Consider the following 20360-nt stretch of genomic DNA (forward strand, 5'->3'; position numbering starts at 1 on the left):
CTTGTGGGCGTCATAGGCACCACACTGAAGATTAGAACGGCCTGTACTTTCCCTGGCCTCAGCTAACTCGAGAGCCACAATCTGAATGAATTAAAGCCATTTCTACCTGTTTGGGGTGTGCTATGCAGAATTCATATTTCTATTGCCATTTTAATAGTCAGGGAAAATAAAATAGACTCTTTCCGTGAGCAAATGAAAGCAGCTGAGCAAGTGAGGGCCCATGGCCAGGGGCTGGGAAGTAGGTCTCCTTTCTCGTCTGGTGCACCTGTCTCCACATAATGTCTTCAACACAATGCTCAAAAACAAATGGAATATTACTTACTTATATATGTCTTCAATATTCATTAATAGTTGCAAAAGTTACACAGGCCCACTATAAAAATTCAAACAATAGGAAAAACATCAAAGACAAATATTTTTTAAATTGCTTCAAATCCTACCATCCAGAAATCAATATTTCATTAACGTCTAATAAACCTCATTGCAGTCACCCTGTGGATATATACAGGAAGTATGGAGAGAAGGGACTTTTGAAAAATGTGATCCCACTACCCAAGCTATTTTTTAAAGTCAGAATTGGTTTTTAATAGACTTCATTGAAGTATATGTACAATAAACTGCATCTCTTATTTTATTTTTGAGATGGAGTCTCACCCTGTTGCCCAGGCTGGAGTGCAGTGGCGTGATCTCGACTCACTGCAACCTCTGCCTCCTGGGTTCAAGAGGTTCTTGCACCTCAGCCTCCCAAGTAGCTGGGATTACAGGCATGCACCACCACTACTGGTTAATTTTTGTATTTTTAGTAGAGGCAAAGTTTTGCCATGTTGGCCAGGCTGCTCTCGAACCCCCTGACCCCAGGTGATCCACCCACCTTGGCCTCCCAAAGTGCTGGGATTACAGGCGTGAGCCACCACACCTAGCCTAAACTGCATCTCTAGAGTGCCCAATTCCATGAGTTTTGACTATTTATATACCTGGGAAACCAGCACCACAATCAAGATGCAGAACACTTGTATCACCCAAGTAATTGTTCATATCATGCCCCTTCACAGCACATCCCACTCACCACTCCCAGCCCTAGGTGGCAACCATTGAAATGTTTTCAGTTGCTATGGATTAGTTTGCATTTTCTAGATTTTACATAAGTGCAATCATACAATTAGCACAATACTAGAATAATTATGCAATCAATCACACTCTTTTGCATTGGTTTCTTTCATGCAGAATAATAATTTTTAGATTACTCATGTTGTGTATATCCATGATTCATTCTTTTTTTTAGAGATGGGGTCTTGCGCTGTTGCCCAGACTGGAGTGCTGTGGCACAGTCATAGCTCTCTGCAGCCTCAACCTCCTGGGCTCAAGCAATCCTCTTACCTCTGCCTTCCAAATAGCTGGGACAACAGACATGAATCTCTATACCTGGCTAAATTTTTGTATTTTTTGTAGAAATGCATTCTTGCTATGTTGCCTAGGCTGGTCTTGAAGTCCTGGGTTGAAGCAATCCTCTCTCCTTGACCTTCCAAAGCACTGGGATTACAGGTGTGAGCCACTGTGCTCAGCCAATTCATTCTTTTTCATTACTAAGTAGAATCTCTTTATCTTAAATAAAAGGTATTGCATTTGACTTTATTTGAATTTAACAGAAGAAATGTTTTTGAAATGGAAGAAATTGCAGAACTTCACATAATGGTGTCTTTATCACAAGAAATATCAGCTCTTAAAGAGCCCTCTAAAATGAGTAACAAATGACTATGAAAAATTATGAAAAGCTGTAGCTAAGCATTTAGATGTTTGACATTTTTAGGTTATATGTGTTAACTTTACAGTATCTACTAACTCCCTTCTATGAAATATGAAGGAATTGGTATACTTTTTCCCACATATCTGTTTTATATGGTATTAATTTTTTTATTTTTTACCATTATTGATATTTATAAAATTACATTTTGCTCTGTAATTTCCACTACTGTTTATTTTAGTTCAACTTTTAATTGAGTCCAGTATTTGACTCTACATTTTCATATAAATTTTATAATTGATTTGTCAATTTACCAACACACATACACAAACTTGTTGGTATTTTGGTTGGAATTGCACTGGCTCTACGGATTATGTTGTGTTCTTGTGGTCATTTTACGCATAAGTTTTGCACTTATTCCCCTCTGAAAATTACCCTGAATGGAGCCAACTATCTGCTGAGTACTGTGGAGAAAGGGCAGAAATGAGCTGGGGAAATCCTCAGCTTCCAATTTGTTGCTCAAACATTCTCTCACCAATTCTAAGGAACACACCTGTATTAGTCAGTTTTCACACTGCTATAAAGATACTACCTGAGACTGGGTAATCTATAAAGATAAGAGGTTTAATGGACTCACAGTTCTGCACTGCTGGGGAGGCCTCAGGAAACTTACAATCATGGCTGAAGGGGAAGGGGAAGCAAGGCATGTCTTACATGGTGGCAGGCAAGAGTGTGTGAGAAAGAGCGAGGAAGTGGCACACTTAAAACCATCAGCTCTTGTGAGAACTCCCTCACTATCACAAAAACAGCGTGGGGGAACTGCCCTCATGATCCAATCACCTCCTTCCAGGTTCCTCCCTCAACACCTGGGGATTACAATTTAAGATGAGATTTGGGTGGGGACACACAGCCATATCAACACCTCTTTGATTTTGTTTCCTGGAAGTTGGTAAAGTTCATATTGAGTGAAGCCTGTGAAGCTCCAGGCCCTCTATTTGGGATCTGGTCATTGCTGTCTGCCTTCCCTCCTTCACTTCTTGTTACCTATGGCAATCTCTTTGGTCTAGGAGATTGAATATCAGAAGTCAATACAAATTTACATCAGCATAACTTCTCCATCAACTCCTCTTCCACTGTTGTTTTGTGTTATCAAAGTAGGTCTTGAAAGGACTTCCTTGCTTCTCCTGTGTGCTGGACACATCTTGAGACCTCTTGCTCTAATTAAAGGATCATTGAGTCTGTGTTTACTTACTAAGCAACAAAAAAAACCAACTTGTGTGCATGTGTGTGTGTGCATGTGTGTGCATGTGTGTGTGTATGTCCCACTTTGTTCCAAAGAGGATTTGATGGAGCTTCGAAGAATATATACAATACTAAAGAAAATGAGGACTAATAGAAAAATAAAAATGAGATGAAGCATAGTAGAGGCCATACATACCCAAAATATGTATGATAAGGTACATAAATGTACCTTATTGTATTTATCAGACATGGGCCACAAATTTGGCCAAAACGTTTATCAGACATAGGCCACAAATTTGGCCAAGTGCTTTCTAGCAACTAATACAAAAACAGGAATGGGATCTTTTATATGAATCTATATCCACAACTTAATAAGTCAATTAGAAGCTCTTCTTTCAAGAACCTCAGGTGTGAAAGGGAGAACAGAGAAAATCTAAAAGAATGTAGAATTAAGAAAGAGTTTTTCAATTAGGAGCCCTGTACATGTTTTTAGATAAAAATGAAAATGAGTGAGAAGAAAAAGGTATGAATGAAATGCAGATTGTAGTGTTATATACAAAGGAAGCAGTGCTGAAATGGTGACTATAAACCTTTTTTCTTCATTATATCAATTTTTAAAAATCCAGTATTGACTCATTTTGAAAAGTAAGAGAATTTTTGATAATCTGTCAACTTTAATACAGCTGTTTTATTATTTTGGATTAGAAAAAGGTATAATAAACAGTATTTGTCACATATGTTTCTACGTATTTCTTTATATATAGCTTTTTCTTTCACATTTATTAAATAGCAACAAGTGTCCAGGTTTACAAATTAAGCAATATGCACTAAAACAATTGGTGCATAATAAATTTGATTTATTTGGTTGGTTGTAGATTATATACTCTGCACAATCTGACACTTGGTAGAGATGAGGAAGTCTCCGTCCCAAGGAATTATTTCTTTGAATTCAGCAGTTTGTTTTGCTTGTTAAAATGATTTAATGTGCTATAAATGTTAACTTGTCTAAAAGTTTAATGCATTTTCACACATTCCCCCCTTCCCCCTACTTTTTTTCCTAGTATAGCAATCAAGGTTGGCTTTAACTATTATTAATTTGCCAAGCATGTACCTGAGTCACATAATAAACATTACTTTGGGAACATAGCAATGAGTTCATCAGTGAACAAATAAAGTGATTCCCTGATGTCAGTATGCCACTGGATCACCCCAAGTCCAAAGGGAAGGCCATCATTGTTCCAAAATCAGGGGCAGGTTAAGAGGGATCAAAATGGCCCCACTTACTTTTCCCCTCCCTGGTAATCCAGACCAGGTTGAAAAGAACCTGTATCCAGATTTGGTTCAGAGATTCTGGACTGATATGTCCAATAGGCTTCTGTGAAATGTCCCAAGTAAGAAATTGATTTTCGGGCTGCGCACGGTGGCTCACGCCTGTAATCCCAGCACTTTGGGAGGCCGAGATGGGCGGATCCCTTGAGGTCAGGAGTTTGAGACCAGCCTGGCCAACATGGTGAAAACCCATCTCTACTAAAAAATACAAAAATTAGCTGGGCATGGTGGTGGGTGCCTGTAATCCCAGTTATTCGGGAGGCTAAGGCAGGAGAATTGCTTGAACCTAGGAGGCAGAGGCTACAGTGAGCCGAGACTGTGCCACTGCACTCCAGCCTGGGCGACAGAGTGAGACTCCATCTCAAAACAAAAACAAAAACAAAAACATTGATTTTGATCCAGATAATCTTTTTGTTTATTGTAATTTAAACTGGTCAACACCCAGTGTTTCATTCTAGCTATTTTAAAAGTTTAGTTGCTATGATGAACTCATTATGTTGACAAAACAAATCACAATTTTTCTATTACTTATATATGCTTTGTAAAACACCACTTTTCTTGTCCTAGAAAATGTTATAAAAAGATGACTTAAGTGAAGAGTTACATAAGGCATAGTATAGTGTCTAAAAATGAGTTCTTGTACAATTATTGCTTTCTAATATTTCAATCTTCTGAAATGACTGATAGCCATATTTGGTGTTAGGTTTGCAATTCTATTTTTACCTGGAGCTAGCCTCACAACTTTACATAATAATAATAATGATACAACAATACATTTTAACAGCAATTTACAGTTTTAAAATGCATTCCCAGTTGTCATTTCATTTGATTCAGCATTCCACAGATATTAATTGAGCATAGACTAAGTGCTAGGCAGTTAGGCAGGGCAGCTGTTATTATGCCTATATAAGAAAACAAATGCTCACGGATGTTAAGTCTCTAGGATTATACAACTGCCAAAGTGGGGAAGCCAGGAAATGAACCTGGGTTCCCTGTTGAGAGGTAATGTAGTGTGGTGCAGAGATTAGGAGCACAAACTCTGGAACCATGCTGCACTGGTTTAGACACCAGTTCTGCCACATTCTAGCTGTTTAACCTCAGGCAAGTTACTTCACCTCTCTGTGCTGGTGTCTGTTGTGAAGAGATTAAGAATATTCACAAAGCACTTAGAGCCTGGTAGGTAGGAAGAACTAAGGAAGTGTTTACTGTTATTATTTGGTGTTCAGGCCAGTATTGTTTTTGGCATTATGGTACTTCTCTCTTCATACAGATTGATAGACTATCTCCTCTTTCTTTCCAGTGGAATGTTTCCGTATTTTGTAACTGTCAAATTAATTTGGCAAAATCACTATATATCTGTCATTTGGCCTGTATGACTAAAATGGTCTATCTGGAATAACTGGGCTTTAAGAAACCACCCCCAGCTTTATATTCTCATTTTCTTTCTTTCTTTCTTGTTTTTTGAAACAGGGTCTCGCTCTGTCACCCAAGCTGGAGTGCAGTGGCACAGTCTCAGCTCACTGCAACCTCCAGTTCCCAGGGTTAAGCAATCCTTCCACCTTGGCCTCCTGAATAGGTGGGACCCCAGACACACACCACCACACCCAGCTATTTTTGTAATTTTAGTAGAGACAGGAGTCTTACCATGTTGCCCAGGCTGGTCTTGAACTCCTGAGCTCAAGCCATCTACCCACCTCAGCCTTCCAAAGTGCTGGGATTACAAGCATGAGCCACCATGCTCGGCCTAATTCTCATTTTCTAGAACACTGAGAAATGAAGCTGATCCATATGTGAAGAGAGGTAAAGAGAAACTCTTTGAAGAAAGGTCTAGTTAAGTCTTGGTAAAATAGAACTGCATGAAATATTTTAAGGATAACATGGAAGGATTTCATTATTTTTTCCCACATATACATGAGTATGAGTGTAATTTGTAATTTCTGAAAGACCAATGGTTTCTATGATCACTCTAAAATTACCTGGTAGATAAAGTAACATGTCTGACAGTTGGACTTCTCCCAGAAATTCTTTATTAAAGCTCCTCAATTAATACAAGCACATTTTAAATCTACTGTTATTTATTTTAATGGTCCTAGGAGAAAACATTTATTTACTCTAAAAACTTAAATACTAATGACATGAATATTGGCTAACAGTATCTATTTTTATAGTTTAAATTAAATTATCTTACTCAAAGTACAGTAGAGGGGTTTACTTAGTCCATGAGATAAAAACTAAAAGCAAACAAACAACAACAACAACAACAACAACAAAAAAAACCCGAGGAAAACAAAAAACTAACCAAACAAAAAAGTGTTGAAAGACTTTTAGATTTTCTTCTTGTTAAGCACAGTTTCATTTGTTCAATCAGAAGCAAATTATTGATTGCATTTTATTGTGAATTTTCACCTTACAGAGTTTAAACATCTTCCAGAACCTAAATAAGCGGCAGTTTGAAACAGTTATTCATTTGTTCGAGGTCGCAATAATAGCAACTGACCTGGCTTTATATTTCAAGTAAGTACATAACTCTGCACAGTGGAATGCCCTATACTCTGTGTGGTTTTGCCTTCCATAAATTATCTGTTGCATTAATGTTAAAAGGCATTTATTCACACACACACGCACAGACACACACACACACACACACACACACACACATTTGCTTTCCTTTTGGATTACCAAGTAGAGTATCTTCAAGACAGATGCCTGCCAGTAAACTTACTAGACATCCAGGAACACATTTTAAAAACATAAGCTCCTAATATTAAGTAGGTTGCTAGCCGAAGAAGTTTGAATTGAAGAATATGCAGCCAAGTTTGTGCCTTGCCAAAACAGTGAAGCCAAGAGACCTCTCAAGGTGGCTTTTTGTCTAGGTGAATCCTCTGTGGTCCAGAATCTGGTATTTTAATGTTTTGGGCTCAGAAATTTAATTCTGTCAAAGTCTGGGAGCCGAAAAATTTTGGTGGCATTGACACACATTAACCAAACTTACAAAACTGAGTCATACATAGCAGAGAGCCAGCCTATTTACAACAGTAGTATTGCCAAGGAGACCAGATACTCAGTATCTCCACATTTTCTCATAAGTGAACTATAAAGTTGCTTGGTGAGAACGGATTAGAACAAGATGAACTAGTTATAGGATCCAAATATTCAGTGGCTTGGGCATTGTCAAATTATGCCTTTCTGATCCTTCTTCATTAAATATTTATTATTATTATTATTACATACATTATTATACAGGTCTCACTCTGTCACCTGGGCTGGAGTGCAGTGGCACCACCTTGGGTCACTGCAACCTCGGCCTCCCAGGTTCCAGCAATTCTCCTGCCTCAGCCTCCTGAGCAGCTGGGACTTCAGGCTCCCACCACCATGTCTGGCTAATTTTTGTATTTTTAGTAGAGATGGGTTTCACCATGTTGGCCAGGCTGGTCTCAAACTCCTGACCTCAAGTGATTTGCCCACCTTGCCCTCCCAAAGTGCTGGGATTACAGGCGTGAGCCATTGCACTGGGCCTGAATATTTAATTATTAAATAGTTCAACGTGAAGACAAATACTAAGAATAAAATGGATATCCAAATATCCATAGCCCAGATATAACAAATGCTAAATTTTGCCATATTTGCCTCAGATTTTGCTTTATAAGGAGGAAAAAACTAGTGATGCCATTGAGGCATTCCACACCTACTCCACTATGAAAAACCCCTTCCCTTCTTCCACAAAGATATCACCATCTGACGTTGATGTGTATTCATCATTTCCATCCACGTTTTTGTATGGTATTGTTGTGTGTTTGGTTTCTTGGTTTTTTTGAGATGGAGTCTTACTCTGTCACCAGGCTGGATTGCAGTGGCGCAATCTCGGCTTACTGTAACCTCCGCCTCCCGGGTTCAAGTGATTCTCCTGCCTCAGCCTCCTGAGTAGCTGGGACTACAGGCACGTGCCACCACACCTGGCTAATTTTTTTTGTTGTTGTTGTATTTTAGTAGAGACGGGGTTTCACCATGTTGGCCAGGCTGTTCTCAATCTCCTGATCTCATGATCCACCCACCTCAGCCTCCCAAAATGTTGGGATTACAGGCACGAGCCACCTTGCCCGACCTGTTCTGTGTTTTCAAATTGTCCATTAAGTATACTGTCTGTACACACCTTTCTGCAACTTGCTTTATTCATGCAACATTGTTTCAAAGACTTATCATTGATAATAAATGGAGCTCCAATGCATCCATTTTAACTGAATATTCAACTCTTGAATATTCATAATTAATTTACCCACTCTTCTATTCATAGACATTTCAATTGTTTCTATTTTTTCATCATTACCTACAATGCTGCCTTGTATGTCCTTGTATATATATGAGAGTTTCTCTAAGAAATGTAAAAGTGAGAATGCTGTAGGGTTTGCATGTCTTCAATTCATGCTACATTACAAAACTGCACTCCTGAGTTGTGCCAGTTAGCACTCCCACCCGCGTGTACAAGAGTTCCAGCCGAGTGAGGTGGCTCATGCCTGTAATCTCAGCACTTTGGGAGGCCAAGGCAGGAGGATCACTTGCGGCCAGGAACTTGAGACCAGTCTGGGCAACACAGCAAGACCCTGTCTCTACAAAAAAATTAAAAAATTAGCCAGGCATGGTGGAGCATGCCTGTAGTCCCAGCTACTCGGGAGGCTGAAGTGGGAGGATCCCTTAAGCCTAGTTCAAGGCTCCAGTGAGCTAGGATCAAGCCACTCCACTCCAGCCTGAGTGGGAGAGCAAGACTCTGTTTCAAAAAAAAAAAAAAAAAAGAAAGAAAAAAGAAGAGAAAAATACCATATCTGAAGTACTCTTGAACTCAGCACGTTTGAAATTTATTTTGCTAACATAATCAGTGTGAGATAATAGCTTATTGTTCAAATTTTTAGTTTCTTGATTAGCAGTGAGACCAGCTGAATATCCATGTGTTTTGGGTTCCAACTTTTTGTTGGCTATGTGTTGTGGTATCTTCTCACAGTCTGCGGTCTTTATTTTTAGGTTATGGTCTCTTTTATCATATGTAATTTTTAAATTTACTTTCATTTTTAAAGAGACAGGGTCTTCCTTTATTGCCCAGGCTGGTTTAAAACTCCCGGCTTCAAGCAATCCTCCCACCTTGGTCTCCCAAGGTGCTGGGATTACAGATGTGAGCCACTGCACCTGGCCTTATATGTAACTTTTTCATTGTAATGTATTCCCAGTTACCTATTTTTTTTGCCCCCTTTATGGTTTGTGCTTTTTCTGCCTTAAGCCATTTCTGAGCCAAAGTTATACCACCATTCTCTGCTGTCTTATCTTCTGGCCCTGTAGACTTTGCTATGGGGACATGACAATGCAAAGTGGGAAAATGAAATCTGAAAAGCATGTATTTTTTTTCTCTGTTTTCATATGCTAAAATTGTTGCTCACAGCTGTATCTTTTCTAGGAAGAGAACCATGTTTCAAAAAATTGTTGATGCCTGTGAACAAATGCAAACTGAGGAAGAAGCCATCAAATATGTAACTGTTGATCCAACCAAAAAAGAGATTATCATGTAGGTAGTTAAAATTGTATTTCTCTCCTGTTTTTTTTGTAAAAATAACTTATTTTGTACTTATTTCTAGTGTAAAATTTTTTGTTTTCTTCCTAAGGGCAATGATGATGACCGCATGTGACTTGTCTGCTATCACCAAACCCTGGGAGGTACAAAGTCAGGTGAGTCCAGTTAAGTTTTCTTTTCTGTCACACTGTCAGGTACTGCCTAGGTCCCATGTAAATGTCTACCTAAAAATCTTAGGCAACCTCAGATTCTGAAAAATTATAAACATTAGTGAGACACAGTAGGTAATTTGATTAGGCCCTGGAATAAGGCAAATAGAAGGAACTTTGGAAGGAAAATGCTTTCTTGAAAGAATTCTTTAACACTGAAACACTGTAAACAATTTATATAAAATTATCCAAGAAATGTCTGAGTTTTTAAATAGAGGAGTGTATTAGCCTGTTGTCGTGCTGCTGCTAATAGACATACCCAAGACTGGTAATTTATAAAGGAAAGACATGAACTCACAGTTCCACATGGCTGGGAAGGCCTCACAATCATGGTGGAAGATGAAGGAAGAGCAAAGGGATGTCTTATGAGGTGGCAGGTAAGAGATAGCGTATGCAGGGGAACTCCCCTTTATAAAACCATCAGATCTTGTGAGACTTACTTAATATCACTAGAACAGCAAGGGAAAGATTTGCCCCCATGATTCAATCACCTCCCACTGGGTCCTTCCCATGAATTGGGAATTATGGGAACTACAATTCAAGATGAGATTTGTGTGGGGACATTGCCAAACTGTATCAATGAGATGTCAGAACAAGATCAGGATGCATCGTTAGTGTTTTCCTCTATCAAGGGTGTTTTTGCTCCCACAGTCTATTCTTCAATGTGCTGTGAATTATAAGAAGGCACTGGCCGTGACATGATGTCTAAGGTTGCCTTCCACAGAAGTTTTTCCCCCACCTTGGGAAGGCACTAGTTTACCACTTGCTTTCTTACTAATTGGATGAAAAAAATCTCTTTTTCCTCCAATAATTTCTAGGGAAACCCCTAAGCAGAAGAGAGCTCAGAATTAAATGGGTTTAACTGTTAAAGTGGGTTGTATCTTTTTAAAAAGATAGAATAATTGGAACTCATTGTAGGGGAGAAAAAATACCTATTTCTCACCCATCCTAGGTTCATGACTGAGGCCCCTATAACAAAAGACAGATTAACAAGAGAAAAGCATACACATTTATTTGTTTTACATGTAATACAGGAGCCTTCCTAAGGAAACAAAGACCCTAAGGAACAGTTAAACTTGTGTATTTTATGCTAGGTTGGATGAAGTAGATAGTCACGGAGAAATTGAATTCAACAAAGAGGGTATGATCTAATCATGGGGCAGCTTAGCAAGGACAATTTGTTCAGATTCTTCTTGGCATCTTTGTGTCTCTGGCTCCTTTCCTCCAGGAATAGGGAGGGCACCTCTTGAATGAAGGTCTTATTATCTGCTCCAGGGGAAGGTCAGAAAATCCTTACCTGGTTTTATGACCTACTTCAGGGGAGAAGGTGGGGGGAAGGTGAGACTGATCTTCCTGCTGCTTTAGTTTCCTCAAATTCCATCATCTTAAAATATTTTGGGGCAGGGTGTCCTGAACTCTATCACCATCAAGTCCAAAGCCAAACACTTTCCTCTCCTTCCACCTCGACATGCCTGCTCTTCTTCCTCTGTTCTTTATTGATGTGGTCACCTAAGCTAGAAACCTGAGGTCTTGCTTGAGCTTATCTCCCTCATTTCAAAATCATTTCTATCACCCTTGCTAGTACCTCAGTTCAGACTTTTATCAGAACTGTGGTGGCAGCCTCCTAATAGATCCTCACATCAACTCCACAACTCATCCTCTGACTTGCTGCCATGATGTCTCTACACAGAGCTCAACTCAGCCATTCTACTCCTTAAAAGCCTCATACTCCCCGTTGCCAGAGGTTTCCAACATTTTTTCTCCAAAGAAGTAAAGTCTATTTTCTCCCAACAAAACTTGCCCAAAGATCACTTTATAAAAGAGAAAAAAGCAAAGCTACTTTAGCTTTCATCTCTCTTGGCCTCCACCTTCTTGGGTCCTAGAGCATTTCAGAGGAACCCTAGGCTCCAAGAGTAAAGAGCAATGGCCTAGAGAATCAAATTCAAGCTTCCCGGCAAAATTTACATGGCCTGTCACTGCCTGTCCTTAACTCACACTCCCAGAATCATTTCCCATCACCTTCTCCCATGTCATTGCTTCACACTGTACTCACGGAAGCTTTGTACGTTCCATTTTATCTCTGCAAATATTCTTCCCCTCCTCTTTTCCTGGAAAGCTACTCTTATTCTTGACAATACAACATAAATGCTACCTCCTTCCTTCATGAAACTTATCTTTACTCCCTTCTCCCTGACCCATAGCACTTACACTATTACTGTTATAGCACTTAACCACATTGTATACATGACTGTCTTCACTAGACTGTGAACATTTTAAAGAAAAAGATCATGCCATATTCCTCTTGGCAAGCCTGGATCATGCCAATGTAAAGGCAGCTAGCAGGTGTTCAATGAACTTGATAAATTTTTTTTTTTAGTGATACAAATTAATGCTGGAATATCCTCACACTGTAATTAGGTAAAGCTACATACTAATGGGTGTATGTCACATGTGCATTCACAGATATATACTAGATGCTAACAGATAGGACAAAGAACAACTTGGGAAGCATTAGAACTTAAAGCATAATATTTAATCCTCCTATTTCTCCTTTTCATTGGTGAGAAGTGGCGGCAATAGTAAATGGGAGATAGATACTCCCAGAATAAGCCTAGAACACTGAAGTAGGAAGAAAAAGCTCCCCTTTCCCATTTCAATATAATCTGTAAATGACCTCTTTTTAAAACTTAAGAGCATATGGTTTGATAGCGCCTCAAGCACTGACTGTAAACTTGATCCTTAAATGTCACTTGTACTAATAAAATTCAAGTTCTCTATTCATAAGTGGATTTAGTGAACCAAGCCTTTCTCATTTGCAGGTAGCACTTATGGTTGCAAATGAATTTTGGGAACAAGGAGATCTGGAGAGAACAGTATTGCAGCAACAACCCATTGTAAGACCTTGACATAAAAATGCATTACTTATTAAAAGTTATCAGGACAGGCCGGGCTCGGTGGCTCATGCCTCTAATCCCAGCACTTTGGGAGGCCGAGGTGGGCGGATCATGAGGTCAAGAGATTGAGACCATCCTGGCCAACATGGTGAAACCCCGTTTCTACTAAAAATACAAAATTAGCTGGCCATGGTGGCGCGTGCCTGTAGTCCCAGCTACTCGGCAGGCTGAGACAGGAGAATCGCTTGAACCTGGGAAGCAAAGGTTGTAGTGAGCTGAGATCGTGCCACTGCACTCCAGTCTGGAGACAGAGTAAGACTCTGTCTCAAAAACAAAAACAAAAACAAAAACCAAAGTTATCAGGACAAATCAGTTTGTTTTGTTCACTACATCTTAGAAACCTGTCTTAAAAGGATTTATTTCTCTTTCTAGCCTATGATGGACAGAAACAAGAGAGATGAACTACCTAAACTTCAAGTTGGATTTATTGATTTTGTTTGTACTTTTGTATATAAGGTAAGTAAGCAAATTATTTGAATTAAATATATAAACATTTGGATGAAAATTTTTCTTTCAAACTGTCACCAAAATTTAAAAGTCACCCATATGGAAAGCCATCAGGGGTGTCATTGTTTCTCCAAAGCAGTTTGAGGTTTTACCCTAATCTCATTCAGGGCTGGAATAAAAGGAGAGAACTCAGATGTGAGCAAATTGAACACTTCGTTAGGCAGGCAGGAAAGACATCACCTGTCTCTTCCCCAAACTTCACAGGCCCGGGGTTAAACTTATCCTAGCAGCTCTGAGAGCTGTAACAATTCCTTACAGCTCATTCTCTGCATATGAAAGATCCTGAAAATTAACTGTATGATTTATGTAGTTTCTGACCTAAAATTCTCTTTAGGAGTTCTCACGGTTTCACAAAGAAATCACACCTATGCTGAGTGGTCTTCAGAATAACAGAGTAGAATGGAAATCTCTAGCTGATGAGTATGATGCAAAGATGAAGGTCATTGAAGAGGAGGCAAAAAAGCAAGAAGAAGGAGCCGAAAAAGGTTAGATGGGCTCTGTTTTTGCTCCCTGTAGTTTAGCCAGAAGCTAGGCTGAGCTTAGTGGCACGTGACAAAGGCATAAAGAGTCACTACAAACAGAAAACCTGCTTTACTGGTGCAGAGTGATAATTTTAAGAGGTTGACTACTGGTTTTCAGGTTCCCCCCATCCCCACCCCCCAAGCCCCACCAGAAACAACATCTTATGTATAACTCCAGATAGAACTGACTGGTCCAGCTGAAGTAGAGGTTGGAACTAGGCTTCTTTATCCTTCTAGAAGGTGGCTTCTCTACAGAACACTGGGTGTTTAGGAATAATATGAAAACCACAGAATCTGTGGGATTAGGGTTAGGTAAGAAAAAACTTTTTGTCCCAACATTATACATTAGCTGTGAGACTTTGGGCAACTTGCTTAACCTCGCTGAGTTTAATATTCTTCTCCATGTAATGAGGTGGTTTTATAGATCTTCAGCTTAAGGAAGCCCTACATGTAGAGCAAGGTTGAAATTGCCTGTCTCCCAAATGTCTCCACATTGGGAGATGTTTTTCTGGCATGAGATTCCTGTGCCATTTTTTTCTGGCATGAAATTTCTATTCCTAAAGTCACTCTGTCAAGTTTAATGTTGTTTTTGGATTCTTAAAATGCTTACGATTAACTATTAGTTCATCAAATAGCCAAAACATCATCTTGAAAGTGAAATGCTAATTTCTGTCTTGAAAGTTACTCACTCTAAAGGTTTTGTAAGCAATTGTTACTGCTTAACAAAGAAATCATCTCTATGCGGAAAGGCCCTGACATGTTCCTTTTAGGTAGTTCTACTGCATTTAGTGAAATTTTAAATAATTCGTAGGAGAAAATACTTTTCTTAACAAAGTTAAGGATGTCCTTCAACAGAATAAAAACAGGAGTTTCTGATTCCTTGATATCCATCCACTTATGTGAATCAGACGTCTTATCTCTAGAAAGCCCTATGTTAGGCAGACCCTGGGGAAAGATGGGATCCTTTATCTTGAACAATTTACCATTTGGTGGAAGAACTAAACATTGTGAACCAATGCACAATTAATGATCTCAAAGAAGGCACTTGTGTGTATATGCGGCATGGAGAAGGCTTTCCTGAAAACAGGCATGGGGAGGAAAAGTAGGAAAATACGTACAAAGGCTTGGAGTAGGAATAAGCTTGGTGCAATTGAAAAATTTTTAAGCTGATATGGCTGGAGTCTAGAGAGCAAAGAGTGCAAAGTACATATGAAGCTGGTAGTGCAGGTAGCTGCCAGATACTGTATTGCCTTGAAAGCTGGGCTAAAAATGTTCATGTGTCATTCAAGAGATTTAAAGTAAGATATGATTTGCATTTCAAAAAGATAAGTGATTTTTACCCAGCAAGTGAAAAGTGAGGGTATTTCTTAGTACTATTGCATTTAACCTTTATCTCAACTTTATTATGAAGAGATGATCAGGTCCTTTAAGTGACCCCTGACATTGGATATGGCTCTACACTTTATTTGCATAAAAATTTACTTCTGAGTTTTTTTCTACTACATAGAGAATTCTTTGTGGACTAAGATCATTATTTTGTATTGCCAGGCATGGAGCTTTGTGGATCAAGCTCAGATTTCCAGATTGCATTGTCTCAGTGAGAAACTAAGATGTTAACTGGCCAACCATTTATCAGATTCTATTTTTTATTTATTTATTTTTTTGAGACGGAGTCTCACTCACTCTGTCACCCAGACTGGAGTGCAATCGCTTGATCTCAGTTCATTGCAACCTCTGCCTCCCAGATTCAAGCAATCCTCCCACCTCAGCCTCCTGAGTAGCTGGGATTACAGGTGCATGCCACCACACTCAGCTAATTTTTATATTTTTAGTAGAGACAGGGTTTCACCATATTGACCAGGCTGGTCTCGCACTCCCAACCTCAAGGGATCCGCCCGCCTCGGCCTCCCAAAGTGCTGGGATTACAGGCAGGAGCCACTGCACCCAACCCAGATTCTATTTTTTGAATGGACCAACTCTGAATATGAATTTAAGTTTTTACATGGTCAAATCCACAGTACTTGCTAGGTTAAAATGACTGACTAGTCTATAAAGTTGACACTACTATCATGGGAGTGTTAGAATAAAAACACTACATATCCACTAACTCCTAATAATACTGCTTTCCTTGATTTTACTAGCTGCTGAAGATTCAGGAGGTGGTGATGACAAAAAGTCCAAAACATGTTTAATGTTGTAATATAATCTAACTGGTCTAAACTTCAAATATCGTTTTACCTTTGAAGAAAACCAGAAAATATTCAAAAGAACTTCAACAAATCATCAAGTAACAGAGTAAGAGGATCTTCAGAAAAACTACCCTGTGACTATGAAGAAAATACATATTGCTAGCCCAAAAACCCCAAGGGCAAAATAAAGTTCAACAAAAGTGCAAAATATGACAAAAATGGGTACATTTTTCGTGCCAATTTATTTTAAATTAAAAAATATGCAATCCTGAAACTAGTCACAAATTCTTTTTTAAAACATTAATTGTATTTATTTGCTAAGGCTGCTATAACAAAGTACCACAGACTGGGCGCTTAACCAATAGAAATGTATTTTCTCAAAGTCTTGGGGGCTGGAAGTTCAAGATCAAGGAGTTGGCAGGGTTGGCTTCTTGGGAGGTCTCTCAACTTGGTTTGCAGATGGCCATCTCCTCCCTGTGTCTTCACATGGTCTTCCCTCTGTGTGTCTGTGTCCTAATCTCCTTTTCTTATAAGGACTCCAGTAGGACTGGATTAGGGCCTACCCATGTGACCTCATTTTAGTCTTAATTACCTCGTTAATGGCCTTATCTCCAAATACAGTCACATTCTGAGGTACTGGGGATTGGGACTTAAATATATGAAATGGGTGAGGGGTAGGGGAGACACAATTCACCCATAACATTTGTAACTGTGATTCACACCTCGAGCCACTCCCTGAACTAAAAACTCTCAACATGTCTTAATAAAAGAGTAAACACAATACAGAATGTATAGTGTTGTAAATATGGTATAGAAAATAATGAAGTCATTTTATTCAATGTTATTCCATCTGAAATGCTTATCTCTTTCCTCTACTTTTACCTTTGAGAATGGAATGATGACCAAACTATTTTTTGGCAGTTTATTAAAACTATGCCTTTGTCCTACACTCCGCCTTCAAAGTTTGAAATCAATTATTTTGGGTGTAACTAAGAATATTTTTTACGGTTCAGAACTATTCGTTTCATTAAAAAGAGTATCAATGCACAAGATACTAACTGGATAATCGTAATGCAAGTTAAAGCAGCTAATGAATATTATGCATTAAGAAGTATGTGATTGGATTATGCAAGAACCTTGTTATCAAAAATAGTGGGGAAAAACTTCAACCAAGATGACTTTCTAAAAATGATTAATAGAACTACCTACCAAGCATTCTAAATATTAAATTGTTAAGGGAAACTAAGGGCAATCAACTACTTCCACTGCATGGTATATGTCTGTCCAGATATTAGAAAAATTTAAGATTTCTTCCTTTAGTTATCTATAATCATAGATAAAATTAGAAAACAGAATAATAATATAGTTATGCCATATATTTTGTCGTAGATTTTTTTTTGTCACAAGCTATCTACATTCTAATGAACTGAAGATCAATGAACCTACATATTTTGTAATAGACAAGACCATGTTCAATTTTGAGCAGCCAAGAAATGAATCACCATTTGTTTTATTTTTATAAGTTAGGTATTTAGAATTGCAAGACAGCTTCTCTCACAGTAGAATGTAAAGTTTATGAGGAAAGATTTTTGTCTATTTTGTCTGTTTTGTTCACAGCTCTATTTTGGCACCTAGAACAGTGCCTGGCACAAGGCAGGCACTCAGTAATATGAATGAATACAATGTGAATACATGTTACAACAAACAGATATAAATAAGGTATGACAGTAAGTCATACTTAAATGAGTATTGTTTATTAAATGAGTACTGTTTATTAAAGTAATCAACTTAGCTAAGTGATGCATGCTCCCTCATTTCCACTGCTTAAAATAATTGTGAAACTCCACTTCCAGAATCACTATTATTTTAAAAACCATGTAAGAAACTTTATTCCTTTAGCCTTATGTAATTTTGGACCCCAAAATATCAGTCAGCTCAAACAACTTCCCCTCCTTAGTCACCAGAAATTGTATTGAGGTTAGAGATGTCGACCACTGAATGTCTGCCAAATACATGAACTCCGTGTAAGAGCGAGTGTAAGAAGGCCTAACTTCAATACCCCCAGACAAGTGGTCTGCTGACTACCACTGACTGCACTATAGTGAAGTTTGAGACAGGTAGGTAGGAGAATTACTATTTAAACTCATCGTGTTAGAGGCCTTTTCAAGACTCCTTAAAAACATGACTCCCATTATCTGTCATTGTGCACAAGTGGATTAAGTGTTGTGATTTTATATAAATTTATAAATGAGCCTGATGTCATAAACCTACTTGAAATATCAAATACACTGATCTATTTTTAAAGGGTCTTTAGATATTCTTCCTAGTTAAATTCTTAATTTTAATTTTGCAGGAATTTTATTTTCTGACAACCACTAAACAATGGACATATTTTTACCATAACAATGTTTAACTGCATATATTATACAACTAATATCAGTCTTGCTGCTGGACATTTCAAACACTTTTTCCTCAAAAATATAGATTCATTTTTACACACTACAAGTAGTTAGCTTAAAAAAAAACAATTTCTTCAAGAAGTGAGAGGACTATCAATGTTAAACACTGATAAACCCAACAGTGATTTACTTTTCTGAAACAGGTTCAGAAATGATTGCCTAATTACTTCCTAGATGGTTCCTTTACAGCCATGCCCAGCTCAGTGCCTCACACATAATAGAAGCCTGATAAATATTTGTGGAATTAATGAATAACAACTGTTTAATAAAAGGAAAATCTCTGATAATAACCATTTTAAAATAAGATAACAAATTACTTATTTTGCAGTTTAATGCCAATCATTTCATGTTTAAATGTTGTTTAAAATAGTATATCTTCAATAAAATACCTGCTTATGTTCAGTTCATTTTCTATATGTTCTTTCTCTTATTCATCAAGTCAAGCATCTTCTCCTATATCTATCCATTCGCTCTTTATAAAAGCAGATCTTTACCTGTTTTCAGAAATCAATAAACCCTTTTGAAAACCTGATTTTTGAAAATTTGAAATTTATGTACTTTTCCTCCAAAAAACATACACAGAAGTTTACACATAGACTCTAAAAATGCTTGGATCTCCTGAAGTACCACCATAGACCCTTGCAAGTAGGATCTTATGTTAAGAAGTTAACATTTTATAATATATTTCTGCATAGAAGTTCTATTAGTCCATTTTCACACTGCTGATAAAGACATACCGGAGACTGGGGAAGAAAGGGGTTTAGCTGGACTTACAGTTCCACATGGCTGGGAAAGCCTCAGAATTATGGTGGGAGGCAAGAGGCACTTCTTACTTGGTAGCAGCAAAAGAAAATGAGAAGGATGCAAAAGCAGAAGCCCCTGATAAAACCATATCTCATGAGACTTATTCACTACCACAAGAACAGTATGGGGGAAACTGCCCCCTTGATTCAAATTATCTCTCACTGGATCCCTCCCATAACATGTGGGAATTATGGGAGTACACATTCAAGATGAGATTTGGGTGGGGACACAGAGCCAAACTATATCAGAATTATATTCATATTTGCATGAGTGTATCTGAGGTAAGATATACGCACATCGTATTATTCAGTTAAATTATTATCTTATTGCATAATCTCTGCTGAGGAGTCAGTTTTGTGAACATACGAACTGTTTTAGACTACTACGACCTCACTGGCTCCCTGTGGTAATCATTTACTTAATAGTAAATTATCCACAGACTAGGAAGTCAAATTTGATTATAACAAACTCTCTTAAGTGGTAGAGGTTAAGAAGGAAGCAAGAGACAGGCTAGCTAAAAACCTCAAAAAGCAGCCGAAAATAGGTGGTAATGGGAAAGCAGGTACTTAAAAGATGGGTGCCAGTTTATCAATGGGAAAGAAAGAGGTTAAAGATATACATAATCTACTTTAATCCTAGTAATTTAAAATAACTGGCAGAACATGGTGGCTCACACCTGCAATCCTCGCACTTTGAGAGGCCAGGGTGGGAGGAATGCATAAGGCCAGGAGTTTGAATACCAGTCTGGGCAACACAGAGGACTCTGTTTCCACAAAAGAAAAAAATTAAAAACAAACAAATCTAGTATTGGTGGCTCTAAAAAACAGAAAAAGAAAAAATAATAAAATAAA

General features: G+C 38.2%; 2 protein-coding genes across 2 annotated transcripts in view; one reads left to right on the top strand and one right to left on the bottom strand.

Annotated features, from left to right (window-relative positions):
• Nucleotides 1-1106: 1106 nt before the first annotated feature.
• LOC103216281 (protein FRA10AC1) overlaps nt 1107-20360 on the bottom strand; it is a 52633-nt gene continuing 33379 nt past the window's right edge. Inside the window, exon 15 of the transcript XR_005244176.2 lies at nt 1107-19199. The gene's annotated coding sequence lies outside the window, so the exon portion shown is untranslated. The remainder of the gene's footprint in view (nt 19200-20360) is intronic.
• LOC140712417 (cone cGMP-specific 3',5'-cyclic phosphodiesterase subunit alpha'-like) lies at nt 12898-16272 on the top strand. The gene is made up of 4 exons (XM_073019182.1): nt 12898-12969; nt 13402-13485; nt 13871-14021; nt 16199-16272. Exons 1-4 carry the CDS (start codon nt 12904-12906, stop codon nt 16255-16257), a joined length of 360 nt encoding a protein of 119 aa, XP_072875283.1. The 5' UTR covers nt 12898-12903; the 3' UTR covers nt 16258-16272.

Source organism: Chlorocebus sabaeus, chromosome 9 (genome assembly GCF_047675955.1).
Source record: "Chlorocebus sabaeus isolate Y175 chromosome 9, mChlSab1.0.hap1, whole genome shotgun sequence".
Lineage (NCBI taxonomy): Eukaryota > Metazoa > Chordata > Mammalia > Primates > Cercopithecidae > Chlorocebus > Chlorocebus sabaeus.

Excerpts from the sequence above, each read along its gene's own strand:
- LOC140712417 (XM_073019182.1), top strand. The coding sequence starts at position 12,904 with ATGGTTGCAAATGAATTTTGGGAACAAGGAGATCTGGAGAGAACAGTA. Across the intron at positions 12,970-13,401 it reads TATTGCAGCAACAACCCATT|CCTATGATGGACAGAAACAA; the intron begins GTAAGACCTTGA and ends TTCTCTTTCTAG. Across the intron at positions 14,022-16,198 it reads AGAAGAAGGAGCCGAAAAAG|CTGCTGAAGATTCAGGAGGT; the intron begins GTTAGATGGGCT and ends TGATTTTACTAG.